The sequence below is a fragment of the Taudactylus pleione genome, unplaced genomic scaffold, assembly GCF_031769625.1.
Source record: "Taudactylus pleione unplaced genomic scaffold, aTauple2 ptg000253l, whole genome shotgun sequence".
NCBI classification, from domain to species: Eukaryota; Metazoa; Chordata; class Amphibia; order Anura; family Myobatrachidae; genus Taudactylus; species Taudactylus pleione.
In genome coordinates, this window is record NW_028284655.1 from 2,243,290 (window position 1) to 2,267,306 (window position 24,017).

At 44.6% G+C, this 24,017-nt stretch overlaps 1 protein-coding gene across 4 annotated transcripts in view; it reads right to left on the reverse strand.

Annotated features, from left to right (window-relative positions):
- Positions 1 to 24,017, reverse strand: part of PRR36 (proline rich 36) — a 70,287-nt gene that overhangs the window by 24,255 nt on the left and 22,015 nt on the right. For 2 of the 4 annotated variants that reach the window (XM_088480329.1, XM_088480328.1), the window contains exons 5-6: positions 17,642 to 21,889; positions 9,315 to 10,293 (exon numbers count right to left, since the gene is read on the reverse strand). In XM_088480329.1, the coding sequence (XP_088336455.1) occupies positions 9,974 to 10,293; positions 17,642 to 21,889 (4,568 nt within the window). In that variant the 3' untranslated portion in view covers positions 9,315 to 9,973. Of the gene's footprint in view, positions 1 to 9,314; positions 10,316 to 17,641; positions 21,890 to 24,017 lie in introns of those variants that run through there. The other 2 variants (XM_088480331.1, XM_088480330.1) reach the window with 2 other exon arrangements.

Consider the following 24,017-nt stretch of genomic DNA (forward strand, 5'->3'; position numbering starts at 1 on the left):
ACGCTTGCCATTTGGGGGCGGCCCCACTGACATCACGAGTGATGTCAGTGGGAGAGATTTCGGTTCTGTTAGAGCCAAAAGCTCTCTGAGGCTTGCGATGAACGAGACCCTACCACAAGGGTCTCGTCGCAAGCCCGATGGTCTCGATGGTCGAGACCATCGCGACCATCATCTTGGCCGCTCGCAATAGCTGTGGGTGGTCACCCACAGCTAGGCGAGCGGGCAGGAGGCCGCTCCATAAAAGCGTCAGAGCGACCGTCTCTGAATCAGACCCTAAGTTCATTGTCAAGGCAAAGAGAGACTTTGCAATTAATTGCAATTCATCTGATCACTCTTCATGACATTCTGGAGTATATGCAAATTGCCATCATAAAAACTAAAGCAGCAGACTTTGTGAAAACCAATACTTGTGTCATTCTCAAAACATTTGGCCTTACCTGTACATTAAAACTCTCATTAAGGCCTAGCAAATTGGGGGACACCATCAATTATATTTCATATCTACCTATTGTAGATGCTTTATTATTTTGTGCTCATAACAAAGTCTCGTTTTGATGATTTTAAAGTAAACCACAATGCAACACACTCATGTGCTTTGATTTGTCCACCATCCACAGCACAAACTTGCTGGCTTGCAGTATGTACCATGATACACATTAGCAGCCAAATCTTTACATTGCAGCAGGGGAAGAAAAGGCCACTTTGATGCACCGAGCCAGCAGGTGTTTAATCCACTTATGTCATAGAAGCGATTCGGAATTCTTGGATGTGTTTCCGTCTATTGCTTCTTTGTTTATTTATTTTATGTGTTTCTGGCTTTTTCAATGCACCCATAAAAATGGCCATTTTGTGACCAGTTTATTTTAATAGAAATCAGTAAAAAGTACTAAAGGTAACGTGACCCCAATGCTTCATTATGTATGCAAATGCACGCGCTTGTTTGTCTAATGTGTTTCAAGGTGAACTCAAAGTTGATGTTTCTTGGACCTTCTTATGGAAAGTCCCCCTGCCACTAGCTGTGCAGATTTACAGTCACAACAGAGAACACGCATAGTAGAGTCCAACGACCAACCTACTGCGCCTAGATAACTACCTCCTTCATAAAACTAATTGTTAATGGTTTTCTCCTCAAATACTGCTGTGTGTTTCATTTATTGCTTAGATTAAATATAAACGGGATACATTCAGAAACCCGACAGCCGGAATTTTGGCGTTCAGAAGGCCAACGACTGAATCCCGACACATCAGAATTCCGGTGCCGGCATCCCAACCGCCGAGATCCCAAAGGTAAGCAGCGGGGTTAGGGGGAGGGTTATTTTTGCAAAGCTAAGTAAAAATCTAAATTTTGTTTTAAATGTCAGTGCAAAAGTATCTGTATTCATCATGTAACATCCCCAAACTGATGTGCCATTAGGCCAACATTTACAATTTCGACATTCATAATGTCAACACCACATTGTCGGCAGTGATGTCGACATTGTTAAAATGAGGACAGGCGGCGTGTCGACATGCTCAGAATGTCGACATGTGAAGTGTCGACATTATCAGACTGTCAACATTAGGGTTAGGCTACAGGAGGAGGTTAGGGTTAGGCTGTGGGAGGAGGTTAGGGTTAGGCAGTGGGAGGAAGTTAGGGTTAGGCTGTGGAAGGAGGTCATGGTTAGGCTTTGGGAGGAGGTCAGGGTTAAATTTCGGGAGGAGGTTATGGTTAGGCTGTGGGAGAAGGTTATGGTTAGGTTGTGGGAGAAGGTTAGGGTTAGGCTGTGGGAGGAGGTTAGGGTTAGGCTGTGGGAGGTGAGGGTTAGGCTGTGGGAGGTCAGGTTTAGGCTGTGGGAGGAGGTTAGGGTCAGATTGTGGGAGAAGGTTATGGTTAGGCTGCGGGGAGGAGGTTAGGGTTAGGCTGTGGGAGGTCAGGGTTAGACTGTGGGAGGAGGTTAGGGTTAGGCTGTGGGAGGTCAGGGTTAGGCTGTGGGAAGAGGTTAGGGTTAGGCTGTGGGAGGAGGTTAGGGTTAGATTGCAGGAGGAGGTTATGGTTAGGCTGTGGGAGGAGGTTAGGGTTAGGCTGTGGGAGGTCACGGTTAGATTGCGGGAGGCGGTTATGGTTAGGCTGTGGGAGGAGGTTAGGGTTAGGCTGTGGGAGGAGGTTATGGTTAGGCTGTGGGAGGAGGTTAGGGTTAGTCTGTGGGAGGTCAGGGTTAGGCTGTGGGAGGGGGTCAGGGTTAGGCTGTGGGAGGGGGTCAGGGTTAGGCTGTGGGAGGAGGTTAGGGTTAGGCTGTGGGAGGAGGTCAGGGTTAGGCTGTGGGAGGAGGTTATGGTTAGGCTATGAGAGGAGGTTAGGGTTAAGTTGCAGGAGGATGTTATGGTTAGGCTGTGGGAGGAGGTTAGGCTTAGATTTTGGGAGGAGGTTAGGGTTAGGCTGTGGGAGGAGGTCGGGGTTAGAGTGAGGTTGCGGGAGGAGGTTTGGGTTAGGCTGTGGGAGGAGGTTAGGCTGTAGGAGGAGGTTAGGGTTAGATTGCAGTAGGGTAAAGGTGCGTACACACGGAATGATATATCGTAACGATATGAACGATAACGATATTGTTCAATGATATATCATTCATATCGTTACGTGCGTATGCAATCAACGACCAACGATGCACGCTCCCGCTGGACGATAACGATATCGTCCATCGGGCATGCATGCAGCCCAATATGGATGATATCATGCATTTTCCATAGGGGTTTGCGATCGTTGGTCATTCATCGTTGGTGATATCTTTGGTGTGTGGATTAACAATATCGTTCATCCAGCACACCAGGAATTTCAAGGGAGATCGCTCAGCAATATTGTTCACTGAACAGATCGTCCCTGTGTGTACCCAGCATTAGGGTTAGATTGTGGGAGGAGGTTAGGGTTAGGCTGTGGGAGGAGGTTATGGTTAGGCTGTGGGAGGAGGTCAGGGTTAGATTTCGGGAGGAGGTTATGGTTAGGCTGTGGGAGAAGATTATAGTTAGGCTGTGGGAGAAGGTTAGGGTTAGGCTGTGGGAGGAGGTTAGGGTTAGGTTGTGGCAGGTGAGGGTTAGGCTATGGGAGGTCAGGGTTAGGCTGTGGGAGGTCAGGTTTAGGCTGTGGGAGGAGGTTAGGGTCAGATTGTGGGAGAAGGTTATGGTTAGGCTGCGGGGAGGAGGTTAGGGTTAGGCTGTGGGAGGAGGTTAGGGTTAGGCTGTGGGAGGTCAGGGTTAGGCTGTGGGAGGAGGTTAGGGTTAGGCTGTGGGAGGAGGTTAGGGTTAGATTGCAGGAGGAGGTCATGGTTAGGCTGTGGGAGGAGGTTAGGGTTAGGCTGTGGGAGGTCAGGGTTAGGCTGTGGGAAGAGGTTAGGGTTAGGCTGTGGGAGGAGGTTAGGGTTAGATTGCAGGAGGAGGTTATGGTTAGGCTGTGGGAGGTCAGGGTTAGATTGCGGGAGGCGGTTATGGTTAGGCTGTGGGAGGAGGTTAGGGTTAGGCTGTGGGAGGAGGTTAGGGTTAGGCTGTGGGAGGTCAGGGGTTAGACTGTGGGAGGAGGTTAGGGTTAGGCTGTGGGAGGAGGTCAGGGTTAGGCTATGGGAGGAGGTTAGGGTTAGGCTGTGCTGTGGGAGGAGGTTAGGGTTAGGCTGTGGGAGGAGGTTATGGTTAGGCTGTGGGAGGAGGTTAGGGTTAGGCTATGAGAGGAGGTTAGGGTTAAGTTGCAGGAGGAGGTTATTGTTAGGCTGTGGGTGGAGGTTAGGCTTAGATTTTGGGAGGAGGTTAGGGTTAGGCTGTGGGAGGAGGTCGGGGTTAGAGTGAGGTTGTGGGAGGAGGTTAGGGTTAGGCTGTGGGAGGAGGTTAGGCTGTAGGAGGAGATAAGGGTTACTTTGCAGTAGGGGGTAAAGGTGCGTACACACGGAACGATATATCGTAACGATATGAACGATAACGATATTGTTCAATGATATATCGTTCATATCGTTACGTGCGTATGCAATGAATGACCAACGATGCATGCTCCCGCTGGACGATAACGATATCGTCCATCGGGCATGCATGCAGCCCAATATGGATGATATCGTGCATTTTCCATAGGGGTTTGCGATCATTGGTCGTTCATCGTTGGTGATATCTTTGGTGTGTGGATGAACAATATCGTTCATCCAGCACACCAGGAATTTCAAGGGAGATCGCTCAGCAATATTGTTCACTGAACAGACCGTCCCGTGTGTACCCAGCATTAGGGTTAGATTGTGGAAGGAGTTTAGGGTTAGGCTGTGTTAGAAGGTCAGGGTTAGAGATAGGTTGTTGGAGATTAAGGTTAGACTGCACGGGGGGAGGTTGAAGTAAGGCACTAGAGCAGGGGTCAGGGAACTTTTTTACCTTTTACCACAAAATATATTTAGATAAGCCGACGTTACACCCTTGATTTGAAAGGAAGGAAATCATATAGTAGTGCCCCCATAGTTATGCCCCTGTAGTAGTGCCCCCATATAATGCCCCTGTAGTAGTGCCCCCATATAATGCCCCTATAGTACCGCTAGTACAAAAAAAAAACCTTAATCCATGCTCCTGCATCCGCCGTTGTCCTGTCCGCCCGGCTGCTCCTTGGAACTATGGGAGAGACGTCATGACGTCTCTCCCATAGTGCGCATGGAGAGAGGCGGAAGCTGGAGTTCAGAAGAGAACTCCAGTCTCCGGCTAACGCCACGCTGCTTGGAAGGAGACGGGCGCCCGGTGGTAATAACATCTCAGCAGAGCCGTAACTAGACTTTTTGGTGCCCTGTGCCAGAAAGAGAATTGGCACCCCCCTCATTTTTCAAAGGGACATAATGCACCCAAAAAAGGGCCATGGCTTCATGGGGAAGGGCCAGGGAAGAGATAGGAAAGGCCAGGAGATGCTGGGGATGAAATAAGAGGAAGCTACAGGCAAGAATGATAATAAACATAACAGCGCCCCCTGACCTGTGGTGCCCTGTGCGATGGCACCGGCCGCACTACCCTAGCTATGGACATGCATCTCAGCAGGCATCCGGCTTAGAGCCTCCCTGCGGTACAGCCGGGCATGCATATGAATCATTCTATATTGAATGATTCATATGCATGTCCGGCTGTCCGTCCATTACCCCCAGGAATTAAATTTTTACCCCATGTGCTGGAGCTGCTGCAGCTGTTAGGAGCACGTAAATGGTTGCTTAGCCACCAAGGACGATATGTTGACATTTTATCAGTGTCTACATGATTAATGTTGACATGGTAAATGTCGACATTATGACTATGTTTCTATGTCGACATTATGTATGTTGACATATACTATACTCATCCCCAATCCACCCAATTCCTCACACGGGATCAAGCAAAATTTAGCTTCCCTGTAACTGCCAACATCTTCCCCTCCATTTACTTCCATGTAACTGCCACCATCCCCCTCCATTTGCTTCTCTGTTGCTGCCACCGTCTTCCCATCCATTTTCTTCCCTGTAACTGCCACTATCTCCCCATTCATTTGCATCAATGTAACTGCCACCAACTTCCCCTCCATTTCCATCCCTGTAACTGCCATCTTCTGCTCCATTTGCTATACCTGTAAATCTGCCACCATCTTCCGCCTTTTGCTTCCCTGTAACTGCCACCATCTTGCCCTCCATTTGCTTCCCTGTAACTGCCACCATCTTGCCCTCCATTTGCTTCCCTGTAATTGCCACCATATTCCCCTCCATTTGCTTCCCTGTTAACCTTGGTGCAAAATGCGAATAGAGTGTCATCACAAAACACCATTTGCTCTGCAGTTTTGCATCATATAGTTTTAAAATGAGCATTTCTATACCATATAAAACCAAATAAAGTGGTAATAAGGGAAAAGGTTCATAGCAATAGGAACTAGACACTCACAAATATTTTTTTCTCCTACAAAGTGGCTTCCTCCGCTGTGTGTGAGTGCAGGAAAATACATTAGATCATTTTTGTCCTACAAGTTGCTGCAGCAACCAAACGGTTTTCTGTTCTAAACTAGAAATATGACATAATCTGGTTGCTATGGGCATCTCTTATTCTACCCAGTTACAGTTGTGCTGGAAAGTTTGTGAACCTTTTAGAACTTCCTGATTTTCTGTATAAATGTAACCTTAAATGTGTTAAGATCTTCATAGAATTCAGTAAATCAAACAGTAAATACTAAGCTGAGGATTTCTATTTGATGTGATCCGAGATCAATCTTGGATGACATCGTCTGTATTCATGTGTTTCGTTTTTCTTACAGGTTACTGAATTTACTAAGCTGCTAAGATGCTGTCACCACAAAGGTAACCTTAAGTAACCTCGCGGTTCTCACGATTGACTTCAATGTTGGGAACCGCTCATTGGCTGAGAGGTGAAGGCTCGCCTCTTCAGCCAATGAGCACTCAGCACCGGGATTTCTTTAGTGAAATCCTGCGGCGGAGCCATCAGCAGGTAATACTGTCCTAAGAGGACAGTACTAATGTCCACTGTTTTGCATATTTTTGGTTTGTTGATTTGCCAAGCCCTATGGATGCCTACTTTGGAATGAAGAGGACGTGATCCACGCATAGGAGGAGGTGAGTATACCATTTTTTTTACAGGTACCCTATGGATTACTACTGGACAAGTGGACATGAATGGCTTCAGGGATACAGAGGTGAGTATGTAAGATAGTGTGAGTGTGTAAATACAGGGGACCCCTACGTCGTTTGTCCGGTTTACTTTGGCAACCAGGGCTGGTTCTGAATAGCCTGGTGTTGGTTGTGCTTAATACAGAGGACCTTTAAGTCATTTGTCTCCTGTATTTAGCACAACCAGTACTTGATCTTTAAAGCTCGATGATGGTTGTTCTTTTTGGGGGGGAGTGAGGGGTCACGTGACTTTTTTTTTTTTTTTTTTTTACACAGGTTTTAATCTTTTTAAATACAGAAGCACAGACGGATCTCGCTGATCCGTCCGTGCATGTGTGTTTATTTTTTGACACACAGATGCATGTATCCCGGATTTCCCTGATCTGTGCGTGCAGAGTTGTCAGTGATGATTAAGTATGTTGAGATGTGAAACTCGAATTGAAAAATGTGTTCTATTTGAGATTTCTATTTGGGTTCTTTTTTGTGTCTTTTGTGGTTGATCTGCACTATATTTCAACCGTTATAACAAATACGAATCCTTAGTAAATTTCCAGGTCCTATTGATGTCTATGGCAAGAGGCTGCCGAGTTGAACCGATGGTGTATGTGTCCGAAAACATGTTACCATCCAAGTTTCAGTTGTTGTCGGCCAAGTTTTAGACATCGAATGGAGCAAAGTCAGTAGAGTTTAGTGTTTAGTAAATTTCGAATATGCATTTCATGGCTGATTTTGCCTCATTCGAGCTTAGTAAATTTACCCCTTGGTTTGGTTGGTTTAAGCCAGAGTCTTCACTGCCAAAGTCTTGTCTTCGACAATTAGGTTTGTGGACGCATGCCATGCCTCAGTCACATGAGATTGCTGAGGACCCCAGAGAAGGAGGAATTGATGGTCATCAGGCTGGAAAAGGCCTTCTGCAATCCAGAACATACATCATCACGGTTTCCCTCTCCAGGGGGCATATTTATCAATTATCGGGTTTTAGACCTGATAATTGTAATTTCTTATCGCTGCTTTGCAATAAGAATATGTACTAACATACACATGTAGGGGCACCCTTCCTGCACTGTGTAAGAATTGAAATGATTACCTATACGATAATTCACTTCTCTTTCGGGACCCCTGCTACTGTGCATGCGCGACCTACAGACAATTCATGTACGGTGGCCATTGCTGGGAAGTGCTCTGGAGGAACCCTCTCTCGGTAATTTGTGCAATATGTGACCCATAGGCGTTAGCTGCCTGGGCCAAGCTCCGGAATGCAGCCCCCATAGAAAGCTATGGGGGCTGCGGCTGCTGTTGGAAATGGATGGACCGCAGCAGATATCAGAGGCAGATATTTACTGCAGTCCCTCCATTGTACATTTGGGGGATCCTTAATATTTACGAGATATCCCACAAATATTGTTTAATAATTATGCCCTCAGGAGTGGACTTCCAACAATGACCTTAAACACAGAAGATGGACTACAAAAAGATGCCGGACGCACAGGGCCGGATTAAAGTCTGTGGGGGCCCCTGGGCAACAAACATGAGGGGGCCCTATTAAATGTGGATGAACTGGGGGTATGCGCAATGGGTACCTTATGCGGAGCCCACAGTAGTGGTGCCCCTTATGCAGTGCCCCCAGTAGTGTCAGTGCCCACAGTGGTAGTGCCAAGGATGCAGAGAACACAGTAGTGGTGCCCTTTATGCAGTGGACCCAGTAGTAGTGCCCTCAGGAGTAGTGCCCTCTATGCAATACCCTCTGTAGTCATGCCCCCTGTAGTCATGCCCCCTGTAGTCATGCCCCCTGTAGTCATACCCCCTGTAGTCTTACCCCCTGTAGTCTTGCCCCCAGTAGTAATGCCCCCTGTGGTAGTGTCCCCTGTGGTAGTGCAACAAATAATAATGCTCCAGTAGTAATGCCCCCTGTATAAATGCTCCCAATAGTAATGCCCCCAGTAGTAGTGCCCCCTAAGTAATGCCCCCAGTAGTAGTGCCCCTCGAGTAATGCCCCCAGTAATAGTGCCCTCAGTAGTATAGCCACTTGCACAAAAAAAAAGAAACTAATACCTTAAGCCCCGCATCCGCTGCCATCCGGTCCACTCGACTGCCCCTCTGCACTGTGGGAGAGACGTCATGACGTTTCCTATAGTGCACTGCTGCCGCTGTGGGGAGGGGGCCGGGGAGCCCGCTGATAACAAAATCTCAGTGGGCGCCTGGCAAATGGAGCCTCCATGCGGCGCCGGGTTGAGGTGGGCCGGAGGAGGCGGAACTGGTTTCGTCTCCTCCTGCTCACTTTAACCCCGACAGGTGCGGGGGCCCTTTACGTGTGGGACCCCAGGGATGATGCCCATGACGCCCCCTGTTAATTCGGCCCTGCTGACGCATTTAGGAGCTGCCAAGTCAGACCTTATTCTAATAGAATTGAGCAGGGTGCTTAGGCAAGACAGCCCACCAACATTCATGAGTTGAAGCACATCTGTAACGCTGATCAATAATTATTTGATTGAAGTCACTGCTGTTCACTGCGGTCACACAAGTTACTGAATAATAGAGGTTCACATACTTTTTTTTTACATTTCATTGTGTGTGTTTTTTTATTTATTGGGATCTCTCTCTCTTTATTACTTAGATAAAAATCTGAACTCCTTTTAAGTCACATTTGTGCAGAAGTTTTGAAAATTCTAACGGGTTCACTTTCTAGCGCCACTGCACCCCCATTATCTGCAGTTTTATCTATATGATCGTCTGGCATATTAGAAAAAATTACTTCATTCAGTAGAATCCAGGTAGAAGTATGATTCATGAGTTTCTGAATCTTCACCACTTATGGTATGAGGAGCAACAATGTTTGTTTGCTATTAAATGACCATTAAAAAAACTATAATTTTGTCTTCTTCAAAAGAGCTACTAATAACACTCGTACATTTAAAAGTGAAACGTGAACTTCAAATGTTTGACATAATATATTCATGTCTGGTGCTAATAGCTGCAAACTTGTTTCCTGTTATCCATTACCGATTAAGACAGGTGTTTGATAAGAAATTACATCCCTGTGTCATCACCAGCTGTAATCATCATTAATAGTTTAGTGTACTTTAACTAGAATGGCTTTATAAAGGTGCCCGTCAATACACAGTAGTCTTTTTTATGTTCTTGTTTAGACACAGTTCTTCATTGGGTAGTCTATGTCCCTGTAGACAACATACATCCCACATGTCCTTCAGAATCTCCTTAGTGCAAAGCTCCACATTCATACGAGACATTTAAAACATATTGCACATTGATGCCTGCACATTGTTCCTCTTGCTAAACACATTCACCACAGTGATCCTCAGGGGTGGAGCCTTGCTTAGTGCTCCTCAGGGGTGGAGCCTTGCTTAGTGGAACGTTTCCACTTCAACTACTGTCCAGTCACCTTGCGGAGAGACATCGCCTTCAGGAGAGAAGCTGGTGACTGATGTGATGCTAGCACGTGATTCATCCAGTGGGGATAACAGTTCTGCCCACTTTCCCAATTCGGCCCCCCGCACTCCTCCCTTTATTGCCCCTTCTGAAGCTGCCAGGAGCAAGGTCCTTCCAATCATCTGTTCCACCAGCCCCAGCTCTGCCCCCCTGGGGGTGCGCTCCTGAGGTCCACGCTCTGACTCGTAGATTGTGTATAACCCATCTGTAGGTGAAGCAATGGGGTAGGGTTCACCTAGAAAAAGGGGCAGGGAAAACTAAACATCATTATCTACTGTGGTATTTTTTATTTATAGATATGTATATGTGTACACAACGTGTTTAAGGGTCTATGTGCTAAGCCTTAGAGAGAGATAAAGTATTACCCAATCAGATCCTGTCATTTTTCAAATACAACCTGTAAAGTGACAGTTAGGAGCTCGTTGGTTGGTACTTTATCGCCATCCACTTTATCTCTCTCCAAGGCTTAGTATATAGACCCCCCTAGTGTGTTTTTTTCTTTGGTTAAATGCTAGTAACTGTTAAAATGTTCTGTGATCCCAAATGTACCAACTGATATTTTATGTCACTATAAAAACACCATTCACTATACTATTTTCTGCCAATAACTATTATTCATGTTGCTGATTTGTAAAGCACCACAATGAGCTGTGGACAATGGATAAAGAAGGACATACATGAAACAGACATACAATGTAGACAAAGTACATGCAGACATGAAAACAAATTGTAGGGAGGGCCCTGCTCATGAGCTTACATTCTAATCGTAGATGGCACAGCTGAAACAAGAGGAGTGTGTGCAGCTCATAGGGGAGATTGGGATTGTGGTGAGGGGGCATTAGTCTGGTTAGTAGGGTATAATCTAATAAAAAGAGAGGTTTTCTAATGCTTTTAGAGCTATAGAGGCTGTGGGAGAGTCTCATCGGGCATGGTAGGGAACTCCATAAGTGAGTAATGGCACAGGAGAAGTCCCATAGGCAGTAGTTGGACATGGGCCACAGGTAGATGTGAGAGGGAGAGTGATTTGCCATGTAAGCAGGATGCTGGTGTTCAGGGCTGTGTAGGTAAAGGTGAATCATTTTATTAGAATTCCTGAGGACATGTGCAGCCAGTGTAGGAATCTTTAGAGAGGTGAAGCATTGCTGAGCTGTAAGAGAGAAAAATAAGTCTTGATGTGGCATTTAAGATGTACTGAAGTGGGAAGAGACCCTGGATATAAAAAACGACCATGTTAAGTTTTCTGTCACTATATAATGTCCTGTGATACTATGAAGTGCCATGTGATGTCTTTTGTCATAATATAATGTACTCTTAGCAGATACATGTGATATTGTTTGTCCCTATATAATATATAGTGATCACATACTCTGCCATGTGATATTTTCTGTCCATATATAATATACTGTGATCACATACACTGCCATGTTATATATTCTGTCCATATATTATATACTGTGATCACATACACTATTATGTGATATATTCTGTCCCTATGTAATATACTGTGATCACATACACTGCCATGTAATATATTCTGTCCCTCTATATTATGGTCACACATATATATATATATATACACCACTTACACTGCCGTGTGATATATTCTGCCCCTCTATATATATATATATATACATATATATATATATATATATTATATATATATATATTGTGATCACACCAAGTGATGTATTCTGTCCCTATGTAGCACACTATGGGGGTCATTTAGACCCGCTCGCAAGCGGGTCGATGTAGCCCCACTGCGCATGCGCACGACGGAGGGAGCTCCGTCGTGCGCATGCGCGAGACACGGATAGCGACGGGCTCTCCGTCACTCCGGGTCTCGCACCAAAGGGGGCGTGCTGTCCATGTTGATTGACAGCATGCCCCCTTTGGTGGGCGTGCCAAGGGCGTGGCTGCCAGACAGAGGCGTTCCCATGGGAACGCCTACCGTCTGAAGCCGGCCCCACTGACATCACTAGTGATGTCAGTGGGAGTGATTTTGGCTCTGATAGAGCCAAAATCACTCCAGGGCTTGCGGCAGCGAGACCCTACCGCAGGGTCTCCGTCGCAAGCCCGATGGTCGCGATGGTCTTGACCATCGCGACCATCATCATGGACGCTCGCATAAGCTGTGGGTGGTCACCCACAGCTATGCGAGCGTCCAGGAGGACGCTCCATTTTCATGGAGGAAGGCCCTGATTCAGAGCGAGCGCTCTGGTCAGAGCGTTCAGCTCTGAATCAGGCCCTATGTTCACATACACGGCTATGTGATGTGTTATGCCACTGTATAATATTCCTACCTAGTAGATGTTTCTAGCATGGTACTGTACTGTTATTTACATTTACTCCCAAACACAGCAGCTTATAACATGTATAATAATGGTGTATGAGCGCCCACTGCTGAATAGCAATTTTTTGTAATTAAAACAAAATTTGGGGCATGAAAATTGCTCCTGGTAACTTCTTCATAAAACACAAGTGTGTCTATAATAAGGATAATTTCACGTACAGCATATAATAAGTGGACCAGATGGATTGACTATTAGTCCTTAAAAGAATAGAGCTTTAAGCTAGGCTCCCGGATCCAAATACAAATCAGATTTGTGTGGCTGCTGGAGAGCTTGGCTTTCCCTAATATTGGCCTCACAACACACCATCAGCACACTTCAGGCTCCCGAGACTTGAGCCATGTGTGATCCAGCGTTTTACATGTATCTATCACATATGGAGGCCACCCACTGCGCCACCTCTAAAGCAGGGGTTTCATAACGTGGCCCTCAAGGCTCCCCAACAGTTTAGGTTTTAGTGATATCCATGGTTGAGCACAGGTGACTTAATTAGTACCTCAATTTGATTTAACCACCTGTGCTCATCCATGGATATCTCTAAAACCTGGGCTGTTGGAGTGCCTTGAGGACCGCATTTGGAAACCTCTGGTCTAAAGACTCCTTTCCTTGTGAATCACTACTATCAGGGATGAAGACTGTGGGAACAAATATTAACACCCTCAGGCATAACTGATCTACTAGGCACACTCAGATTACACAGAAGGCTCCCCAGCCTTGCTGGACACGCCACTTAGCACAACGTGTACCAACACAATTCAGCCCCTCTTCAGTTAAATCCTGCACCTTTGTTATAGTGGTTGACCACCTAGGGTTAAGCCATACTACTTTTGTATAGAATTTTAAGAAGGAGAAGAATAAAATCATCTGCTCCCCCACAATCAGCAGGGAGGAACCATTACTATTTATATTATAACTAATGATTTCATTTTGAGTCGGGTGTAAAGTGCTGCCATATGCGTACGTTCACAGCTGCCAGTTTTGCCACCTTATCCTAATGTCAGTATCTGTCTGTCTTCATGGCATGCATAGCTCTGCCCACTGTTTTCCCATTTGCAGCTGTCATCATTTACGATCAGCACTTGTACCCACCCCAAGCTGGATGCACAAAATCTTTCTGAAAAAGGCGCCCATCTCCGTCCACATGCGTCCTCGCAGGAAGTAGGTCCACATGCCCACAACACTCCTATGACGATCCCATGAGGCCAATCTGTTTAGTGCTTCCACAATAACTGCACAGAAACACACATTTCACAGACAGAGCGATTTGGCCACGCACGGATCGAACAATCTAACCTTATACCCTCCATGACAGAGTGTATGAATAGTGGAGCACTTGCGCAGTCTGTGATTGCTTTTTGCAGCGCTGATAATTGCGAGAAACAGCCAACTCAGAATCAGGTCCAGTAGCACATCTAAAATGGGTGCAGGGTTTGCAGTTCATACAGGCCCCTGGGTCCAGAGGGGCCAACACCACACACCCTTCACCTATGTTCTGTTACTGCGTTCCTCTCCAGAGTTCCACCTCAGCAACGCTGCACTAATCCCCGAGAAAATGGCATGGTGATTTGCGCAGTAGAAAAATCACCTGGAAAATGGACTACAAACCATATTCCCAGAGACCTGCGCCGCTGGGTAGAGAGGAGGGGGCCCAGATGGAGACTGCACATGGGCCCCCTCCTCTCTTAATATGCCCCTGATCAGGTCCATATTGGCCATCTTCCTGGTCTCTAATGTAATATCTAGTGCTCATTCCCTGGTGGTAGTTTAATATATTGTGACAATTCCTTGTGGCCAGTGTAATATATATCTTCCTGGTGTCTCATGTAATATGTAATGCTGATTCATTGGTGGTAATTTATTATATAATGCCCATTCCTTGTGCCCAGAGTAATATGTGGACAATCTTTATTGTTATTTGGATTTGAGATGCCCTATTGTGACATGATCATAACCACTTTTGGAGGAGACGTGGTGGTGGTGTTCTTACTTAAGAATATTAAATGTTGGGATGTGTGGGACTGATGGCTTCAACAGTGTAATACTATCTAAAGTGCCCATTCCCTGGTAGTTATTATAATGTATAAAGCCCATTTCATGGTGCCCATTGTATAATATATTGCCAATTTTCCTGATGCTGTTATTTAATGTTTTTTTCCCAAGTGGTAGTCTAATATAGTGCTCAATTTCTAGGGTCCAGTAAAATATATAGTTCTTTTTCATATTGCGATGGAATATAGATAGGTGGCGCTGCTGAGCAACTTGTTCTGTACTGGGATGGTGGGATCCTGTCACACAGGTACAATAAAAAGTGGAATTACCACGCCTATGGGAAGCTGTCAGCTAAGAGAGAAGGGAGTACAGCCTGGCCTGCAAGAGGCAGGTAAGCTAATGATGGACCAGTTTGGAGATGAACATGTGCTTTGTCCCAAAAATCACTGGAATCTGCCAGAGAGACGCTCAGCAGGGGAGTGGGACACAGGGAGGCCTGTTGGGCTATTGAGTGTTAAGCAAAAGGCCTAAGAAGATACAGGAGAACTGAGAGAAGCTGCTGGAGACTGGAGAAGCCATTAAGTAGACTAGCTGCCCATGTATAGAAATGGTTAGAGGAGTAATATAATGCCCTCCTGATAGGCAACTACTCTGATTTTATTTTTGCTTCAATTATGCTGACATTGAAGCAATTTTTTATTTTGGATTTGAACCCTTGACAAGCTGGATAGAGACTCTCCTTTGGTTCCACTAACTGCTCACACTGAGTATAATACCCTGGATCTTACAATGGGCGTAACTCACACCGGTATGCATGAAGAGAAACGCAAAGGTCAGCTCTCTCGGTAAGTGCTGTCCTTTGCTAGTGAGGGGCTTCCGGGTGTATGAAGTGCACGCCACAAGGGTGCTGGATGGGATCCGATTGGATCACTCCCACATCTCTTTGCGATTAGAAGCCCATAGGCTTCTATAGGGTGACACCACCACATCCAAGTCCCCGGATGCATCACATTCTGAGGCTTGGTGCATATGAGAAATGGGGTCAAACCCCCGAAAACTGCATTTTTGGGGATTTGACTTGATTCCTGGATTTACTGCATCCTGCCCAATATCTACTCCTCTGTTTGGGAGGTTATCCCCATTCAGAAATGCTAAATATTCCTCTGCATTGTGGACCCATTGTGCTGTGGACCTGCCCTTAACACCCCCCTTTCAGAGGAAGAGTGGTGGTGTACAGATTAAGGGGAGATGTATCAAACTATCAAATGTTTGAGAGAGATAAAGTGGAGAAGTTTTCCCATAAAAACAAATATATTTCTAACTATCATTTATTTAGCCCAGTCTATGAAATGACAGTTAGGAGCTCGGAATTGGTATGGAATCCCGGCTGCCGCATGGCCGGCAGTTCGATTCCCGGCAGCGGCAGCCCGACAGATCAGCAGAGCCCGGCAGCGGAAGCCCGACAGCGCTGGAAATCCCGATCGTCCCTAAGGTAAGTATAAACTAACCTAACCCCCTAACCCTCCTTAGGGGTGCCTAACCTCCCCCCCAAGTGCCTAACCCTAATCCCCCCTCTAAGTGCCTAACCCTAACCCCCCCTTCCTAAACCTAAGTCCCTCGGGGGGGTGCCTAACCCTAACCTCCCCCCAGGGGGTGCCTAACCCTTCCTCCCCCTAGCCTACCCCTAACCCTCCCGGGAGGTGCCTAATACTAAGTCACCCCCGGGGGCTGTCTGCTGGTGGCGCCCGGCATCCCATCGATCGGGATAAAGCAGCCAGGAAGCCGGCTGTCGGTATTAAGGCAGCCGGCTTCCTGACTGCATACCAGGAGCTCATAGGTTGTTAAGAGCAACCTCTCCACTGTATCTCTCTCCAAGGCTTGATACATATTAGGAATTTCAGATGTTGGCAGGTACTGAAGACTACATCATTATAATGTCCTCTCAGCATAAATGTCCTTAGGTGTCCTATTCTAACTTATGAACCTTTAAACAGTAACACAAGTACATAACGTTGGACTTCTTTGAAGGAGCCACTGGTAGGGTTCAATCTGCAAATGGAAGCCCTCGCTATTCTTTTCTAGGACTGAAAGCATAACAGGGCTTCACTGTACATGCACCAGCTTCTGCACTTGATCAGGAGAGCAGAGCGGGGGCCTTGGGAGGGATAGACACCTTGATTCAACTCCCAAATGTCCCTGTGACCAGTGCTATGCCAATGGTGGAAAGGGGATAATGATAAGGAGAATGTCGGGGGTGACGAGGATAAGCATAAGATGATAGACAGATGAAGTGACATGGCATGCAAGGGCATTTATATATCTTTGCCCCAGGGGCACAGACCCCATCATGTTTCTTTATATCATTGGTTTATAACAACAAATTTGATGTATACCGTGTTTGTGTATGGTATGAGAATTTATGAATGTGGTGAGCCTAATTGTGGGGCTGAGTGTCAGGACTTGGGGGACTATAGTAATGAGACATGAAAGCAAAGGACAGAGGTGATAACTGGAATTATATGGAAAGACATACAAAAAGATAATACATAGTGGACTAAATACAAGTTGTGGAAAAAAAAATAGATGCAACACACTGATGCAATGGGTGCCATGCATTATTGATTCAATATCTAACACTGGTCTGAAAATAAATAGATGGGAAACACACAGACTTAATATAAACAGACATACACACCATATGATAATAATAATAATAATAATAATAATAATAATAATAATAATAATAATAATAATAATAATAACAATAACAACAATGCACAAACCACAAATATTGCATAGCACACAAAATATGAATGACCTTAACGTTTTACACGATTTGAAATAAAGGACACACATATGACACATGCTTAAATAAAAACAGAGGTCACCAGTTGTACAAAATAAATCAATGTTTATTATAATATTTGTAAAAAAAAAAAAAAAAATCTAACAACTAACAGACAGCTAAACCAACATATTGGAGGAAAATAAGAGCTAAGAAAGGTTGGGGGAAATATGGAGAGGAGAGTATAAGGGATGAGAAGGAGAAACAGATAGACCAATGAAGTGACATGGGATTAATGAGTGCTACATTAGCAATTTGTAACACCCCTGTCAGAGTCATAGAATGGCAAGATCCATAATCTCCTCCCTACTAGTGCTTATCTAGTTCTACATTTTTGACTCCCTGCTTCTCTGGGAATTGCGATATCTTTTTATTCCAAGCAATACACAGTCAATCATTACCTCTTTGGGTGCCTCTTTCCTCCGCTGCCTCCTCGTATTTTTGTTCTCTTGAAACAGTTGAAGTCAACGGGCAACTGACACCGGTACCTTCCTTTTTCCGCACTATTTGGTCATTCTCTGGAGAGTCAAGTATAACAGATGGAGAGTTCTCTTGAGATTGCCCCTCAATGCCTGCATTCTGGAGAGGGTGGGTCACCCCTTTGCTCTTTGAGGCTGGAGTTCCAGCTGGTGTATCTGTCCCTTCTTCTTGCCCCATATGAATACCTAAATCTGGGTCAGGTGTAAGTGTTGTTTGTGGTGATGTGGCAACATCATCTGAGTGGGATTCCACTCCAGAACTTGTATCTTCATAAGTTTTTAGCTCTTCCGGGGTACTTGTCTCACTGCTACTTTGTCCTGCCAGTTGCGGGTCACTTAGTGTGCTACAAACCGAAGCTCTTTCTCCCACTTCCTCCTCTGCCTTTTTTTGCTCCTCTTCCACCTCCCCCTCTTGACTAAGGCTAGCTGGTCTCAGTGGTCTCTCTTCTGGCCATTCCTTAAAATCAGCCAACTCACCCCTCTGTACCAACACCCATGGCTCATTCTCTAATTCCTGTGGGATAGCCCAGGGATTCACTGTTGGTGGCAGAAATAAAAGCATATCACTTGCATTATTAGCCACACAACTCTGCTCTGCTGACAGGGTCTGCGAGAATGTATGCAGCAGTGATAAGTCCTCTCCTGGGGGAACCACTGATTCTTCTGAGACATTTATGTTCTCTGCTGAATCACCTCTGGATTCTATGGAAGGGTGTGTTGCTTCCAACGATAATGTCCCAGATTCCTCCACAACATCTGTAGTCTTTTGTATTGGTTCTAGAGGTTCTTCAGATGTTAATGGAATGGATGCTGTTGTTGTATGTAGCACTTCTGTTGGTGGGGATGATCTGTCTGACTCTGAAGGCTCAGGTGATTCCAGTTTGTCATTTTGTTGTTGAGTTGGTAAAGTTGCTGGTATAGCCAAGTTCTTTATTGACTTTGTTACATATATTTCTGTATTCCATGAGGGTTGTACTAGTGGAGATATTGCTGTGTCTGCTGCCTCACATATTGTATTTTCTGAATTATCTGGAGAAATCAGTAGATTCTCTGGGGACCCTGTTAATTCCCACACTGATACTGCTGTAACCTCTTCTCCATAATTTGCACATTTCCCTTGTTCTAATGAAGGTCTCAGGTTCTGCTCTGGACACTTAGCCATTTCCAATAAATCCATTTCAGTCTCTTTTAGAGATGTTAATGGTTCCTCTGGGAACAATGTCTGAACAAGGTCTGAATGTCCTGGTTTTATTGGAGAACTCACATCAACAATTTTTGTCTGTGTTGAGTCTAATAGTTTTTCCTCTATAATCACAAGTCCTGGTGGTCCTGTAAAAGACTCATTTAAGCTGTGCATGCTGTGCACTGGTTCTGCAAGAGGCTCTGATTTAGCAGAATAATGTCCTTGTTCTGCAGCTGGTGCTCTGATTGCTTCTACTGGAGATGCATCTTGACTTTGTTCTGTTTCCATGTTTGCAGCTTTATTGTTTCCTAGTTGTACATTTTCTACTGATTCCATCGTGGATTCACTAGGGCTTTCTGCATCATAACTTACAGGTTCAGCTGTTGGTTTAAACTGATCATGTGGATAATTAGTTTTTACTGGTGATTTAGTAAATGTTATTTCTACTTCTATTTGTGAAGGTTTAATTGGTGTAGCATGTTGTCCCACTAGATGACTTACAGATATTACCTGAGCTGTTTCAGGAGATAAGTCTTCTCCCTCCATGAGTTGTTGTGGTTTTTCTGTAAAGCCCTCTGCCACTTCAAGATATTTACTTGGCTCTGCAAATGTTACCAGAGACTGTGACTCTTCTAAACATGTTGTATTTGCCAGTGTACAACTTATTCCTTCATTATTTTGCGCTGTTGTTTTTGCTAGTTCCAGTGGAGAGGGTACTATTGGCTCTAAAGGTTTGGATGGTTCAACTAAAGATTGGAATTGGTCCACTGTTGATGTTAGGTCCTCTATCTGTTTGACTGATTCTTTTGGGGATGTTACGCTTTCCTCTGAAGTTGTTTCCTCCTCCATGGGTGATACCAGTGCTTCCAGTTGTTTGCAAACATCTGTAGAGGAATGTACTGGTTCCACAAAGTGTTTCAATGGATTTCTAACATCTTCTGTCAACAGTGTTCCTGGCTGCTCTACAGATATAATCCCATTCTCTAACAGATACACTTCTTCTTCTAGAGGTGTCACCTGTTCCAAAGAGGATGTAAGTACTTCTTCTGAAGGTTCGACACACTGCAGTGGGGATGTTACTCCTTCATCTAAAGGTGTGCATGAATCTGATTCTTTTTTTGAATGTTCAGTTCCTTCCCTTAAAACATCCACTGTTTCCACTGAGGGTTTGGGCAGTTCCTCTTGGGTTTCAAATAGTTTTTGTACATTTATAGCTGATTCATCTGAAGATTTTTGTACTTCATATAATGGTTTAATTGGTTCCATTGAGAGTGTGATTTCTTTATCCATTGGTTTTAAAACAATTGGTGGTTCATTATTTAAATCATTGGCTGATTCCACTGTGGATTTTATCCCTTCCTCTGTTGGTTCTATTGCAGTTTTACCTGTCCCTGCTGAAGACTTGACTAATTCCAGAGGAGACATGTCTCCCTGTAAAGGTTCCACTGTAGCTTTCACCACTTCCGCTAAAGGTTTCTCTAACACTGCTGAAGAGTTTGCTAGATCCACAGAAGACGTTTCTTCATGTAAATGTTCCACTGGAGTTTTCACTATGTCTGCTAAAGGTTTCTCTGGCTCTATTGACTTAGCTGGATAGAGAGGAGAACTTGGTTCTTTCTGTGAAGGTTCAACTGGAGTTTTCACCTCTTCTTCCAAAGGCGTATATGATTCCATTGAATGTTTTTCTAGTTCCAGAGGAGACCTTGTTTGTTTCTTTTCCATGGGTATTTTCTCTGTTTCCATTGGAATTATTACTTGTTCTTCACTTGAAGGGCTTACTGTTTCCCACTTATTTTCTTCTGCTGTGGGGGTGACTAGTTTTGTAGGAGATTTTACACCTTGCGCCAAAGATATTGATAGTTGCACTGATGGACCTACAGGATATGGCTCAACTAGTAATTCCCCAGTTGCTACTGAGGATTTCATTGTGTCTAAAGGCAATTTGGATTCTTCCAATAGTTTTGCATCAGTATCTGCATAATCCACTAGACTATGTTCTGTGGTCTTGTCCACAAGTACAGCTACAGTATCAACTAGCTCCTCTGGCAGGTTATCTGGATCAGGAGATGCATTTAGTTGTAGCTCAACAGGATTCACCGATTCAAATATGTTTTCAGCATTAATTGTATCATTGCTTTTATTCTTTTTGTTTATAGTCTGCAGAGGTTCAGCCAAAGAAAATGATGGCCCCACATTCATTACTACTTCGGGTGGAGCACACTTTTCATTCACTTGTTTACCAATCCCAGGAGTTGATTTTACTAGTTTAGTTGTGGCAGGTTTAACTTGCACAGAAGCTTGTTTAGTTGTTGCAGATGCCTGTTTTCCTTGCTTAACGTGGTTAGGTGTACTTGTGGTGCTCACTGGTTTAGCAGGTAGAGTTTTGGCTGGCTTAGCTGAAGCAGATGATACATTCACTTGTTTACCTGATGAAGTAGGTGTTTTTGTTGCTTTGGGTAAAACTGATGTAGCTCTTGATGTTTTAACCAGTGGAGATAGTGTTTTAGCCGGATTGATTGTCGTGGAAGATGCGCTCGTTGGTCGTGAAGATGTAGATGGGCTTTTAACTCCTTTTGCTGTTACTGAAGTATTGTTACCAGGTTTATCTGGTGCAGACACTATCTCTGTTGGTTTATTAGACATTGATGGTGCCTTTAAAGGTTTAGCTGGATTCGATACAGCAGCAGGTGGTTTAGATGGCACAGAGACACTTCTTTCTGGTCGAAGGCATGGCGACTTATCTTTTGGCACTAACTCATGCTCTGGCAGTCTGCCCACTTCCCTCTTGGCAGCTCCACTCCATTTCGTAGGCGTAGCGATGCCGCCTTCTTGTGCAGCTTTAGGTTTGCTCGTCTGGGTTCCTTCTGCACATTTCTTGCCAGCTGCAGATTTTGGGATCAGAGGGGATGGTGTTTGTTGAGATCCCTTGTCCCCATTCTGGTGGCGAGATGTCGGGTTGGAATGAGATTTGATTGGAGATACTGGATCTGAAATGAAATAGATTCAGTCACTATTTGATTTTACCAACTAGAGAGGGTAGGACCCAACAACTAAATGAAAGGTCCACTCTATCTATGTGAATGCTCCAAGGCAAGGAATAAATAGCACTTGTAAGCAGTTTGCAGACAATGAATGTTACTATGTTAATAGGATGACAATGTAATAACTTTTTTTGTGCATCGTCAAATTGCATCTCCTTATGCTTGGAGAGACAGGATGGGTGCAGGCAGTCATATGATGAGTACAGTAAGGCCATGGTCTTATAACAATTAGATGTGTTCGTATCTACAGATGCACTTTTTACGAGATAGTGTAGTATCTCTTGTGGGTGCTGGATGCCTGGTGCTGTGACACACAGTGACCATGAGGGTGACCATCAGCAGCATTCTCTCTAATTATTTCTGATTCACATTGTTTAATTTACTCTTTCATTTGTACTATATCAGGAAAGCATTAAAGAAATACATTCAGTACAATTAGCATTTATGTGTTCTATAATCATTCAATGTATAGGAATATAGTGGTGAAACTTGAGTGTGTGAGGTCTTTAGGGGATGCACTTGGTTGATGGAAGAAGGTTGTGTACAGTGAGACCATCTGTGTTAGGAGATACTGTGCAGGACAGTGGCAGGGCCACATCATTAGTATATAGAAGCCGCCTTTACCAATACATTCATTAACTTATTATTTACTAATACAAGAATGAATAAAATATAAATTGTGATCGCAAGCTCCAGTACAAGTAAAAATCAATAGAAATCGCCAAGCCGTAGCACATATAGCATAGATGTACTGATAAAACTGCAGTATCCTTTCCCTATTATTGTGAGCAAAGGTATTTGTATGAAGTGAATGAATGCTATTAAAATAATCTTGCAATAATTATAAGTGATACAAATATTGATACGCAATAGGGGGGACTGCGGGGACTAGAGTCCTGGGCCCGGACACTGGCAAAACAGTAGGGGGCCCACGCCCACTCCTACCACCCATGCACAGCCTGCACACACCCCCCCCCAATGGACCAATTCCCCTCTTTAGTCTCTGAACGTAATAGGGGCGGAGCCAATGTGGCAAGCCCTGCCCTATTCACCCATGAATCGCGTCATTGCGAAGGGGACAGGGCCTAATGTTGCGATTTGCTCAGATAGTAACATGGGGGGAAATGTATCAAACCTTCTGGACAACCAATCAGCTTCTACCAATCATTTTATAGAATGTACTTGATAAATGCTACCTAGAAGATGATTGGTTGTTAGATTTGGTTATGTAACACCCTGACAGGTGGGGTAAAAGGTGCAATATGAAATGCTTACGTACTTCATCCCGTAAGGGCGTGTTTCTCTGCACTGTTGTGGTTCATCTTATCTTCGTATTCCAACAAAGATGTGAGGAGTACTGTCCCCGACACAATAGTTATACCATTGTTTTAGAGTAGAGTTTATTTATTCTATGTAAATTGTCTTTCAAATTTGATAACTTTGATATAAAATACACATACTCAGTTGGTTCCAGCACCTTTGGTACAATAGTATATCCTTACAATGACATTTGGATTACACACGCCGGCCAAAAGTTTTGCAAGTTTATTTGGCAGGAACTCCAGTACTTACACTGTAAAGGCAGATCAGGTTATAATAACACAGCACATGAACTGGATACAAACTCAAAACATTAGGGAGTCCAATGCTGCTTGTAACAAGTTATAAGATACTCAGTAGTTACCTTCCCCACAAAGTAACCTTCTCTTAACATATGAATAGCCTGTTTCCAATGGGGTGTGGTATAATAGATTGATAATAAATACTTTGACAGTCAATAGGTCGCACACCAGATGGTTGACAGGGTCAAAAGGTCGACAGGTACAAAAGATTGACTGACAAATGGTCGACAGTGCAAAAGGTCGATGCAACAATGGTCAACACATTTTTTGTAATGTAACCCTCCCCCTGGTGCCTAACCCTAACCCTTTGCTTGGTGCCTAACCCTCCCACTAGTGCCTAAACCTAACCCTAGCCTAACTCTAACTTTCCCCCTAGTGCTTTACCCTAACCCTCCCCCTGGTGCCTAGGCCTAACCCTCTGCCTGGTGCCTATCCCTAACCTTCTCCCTAGT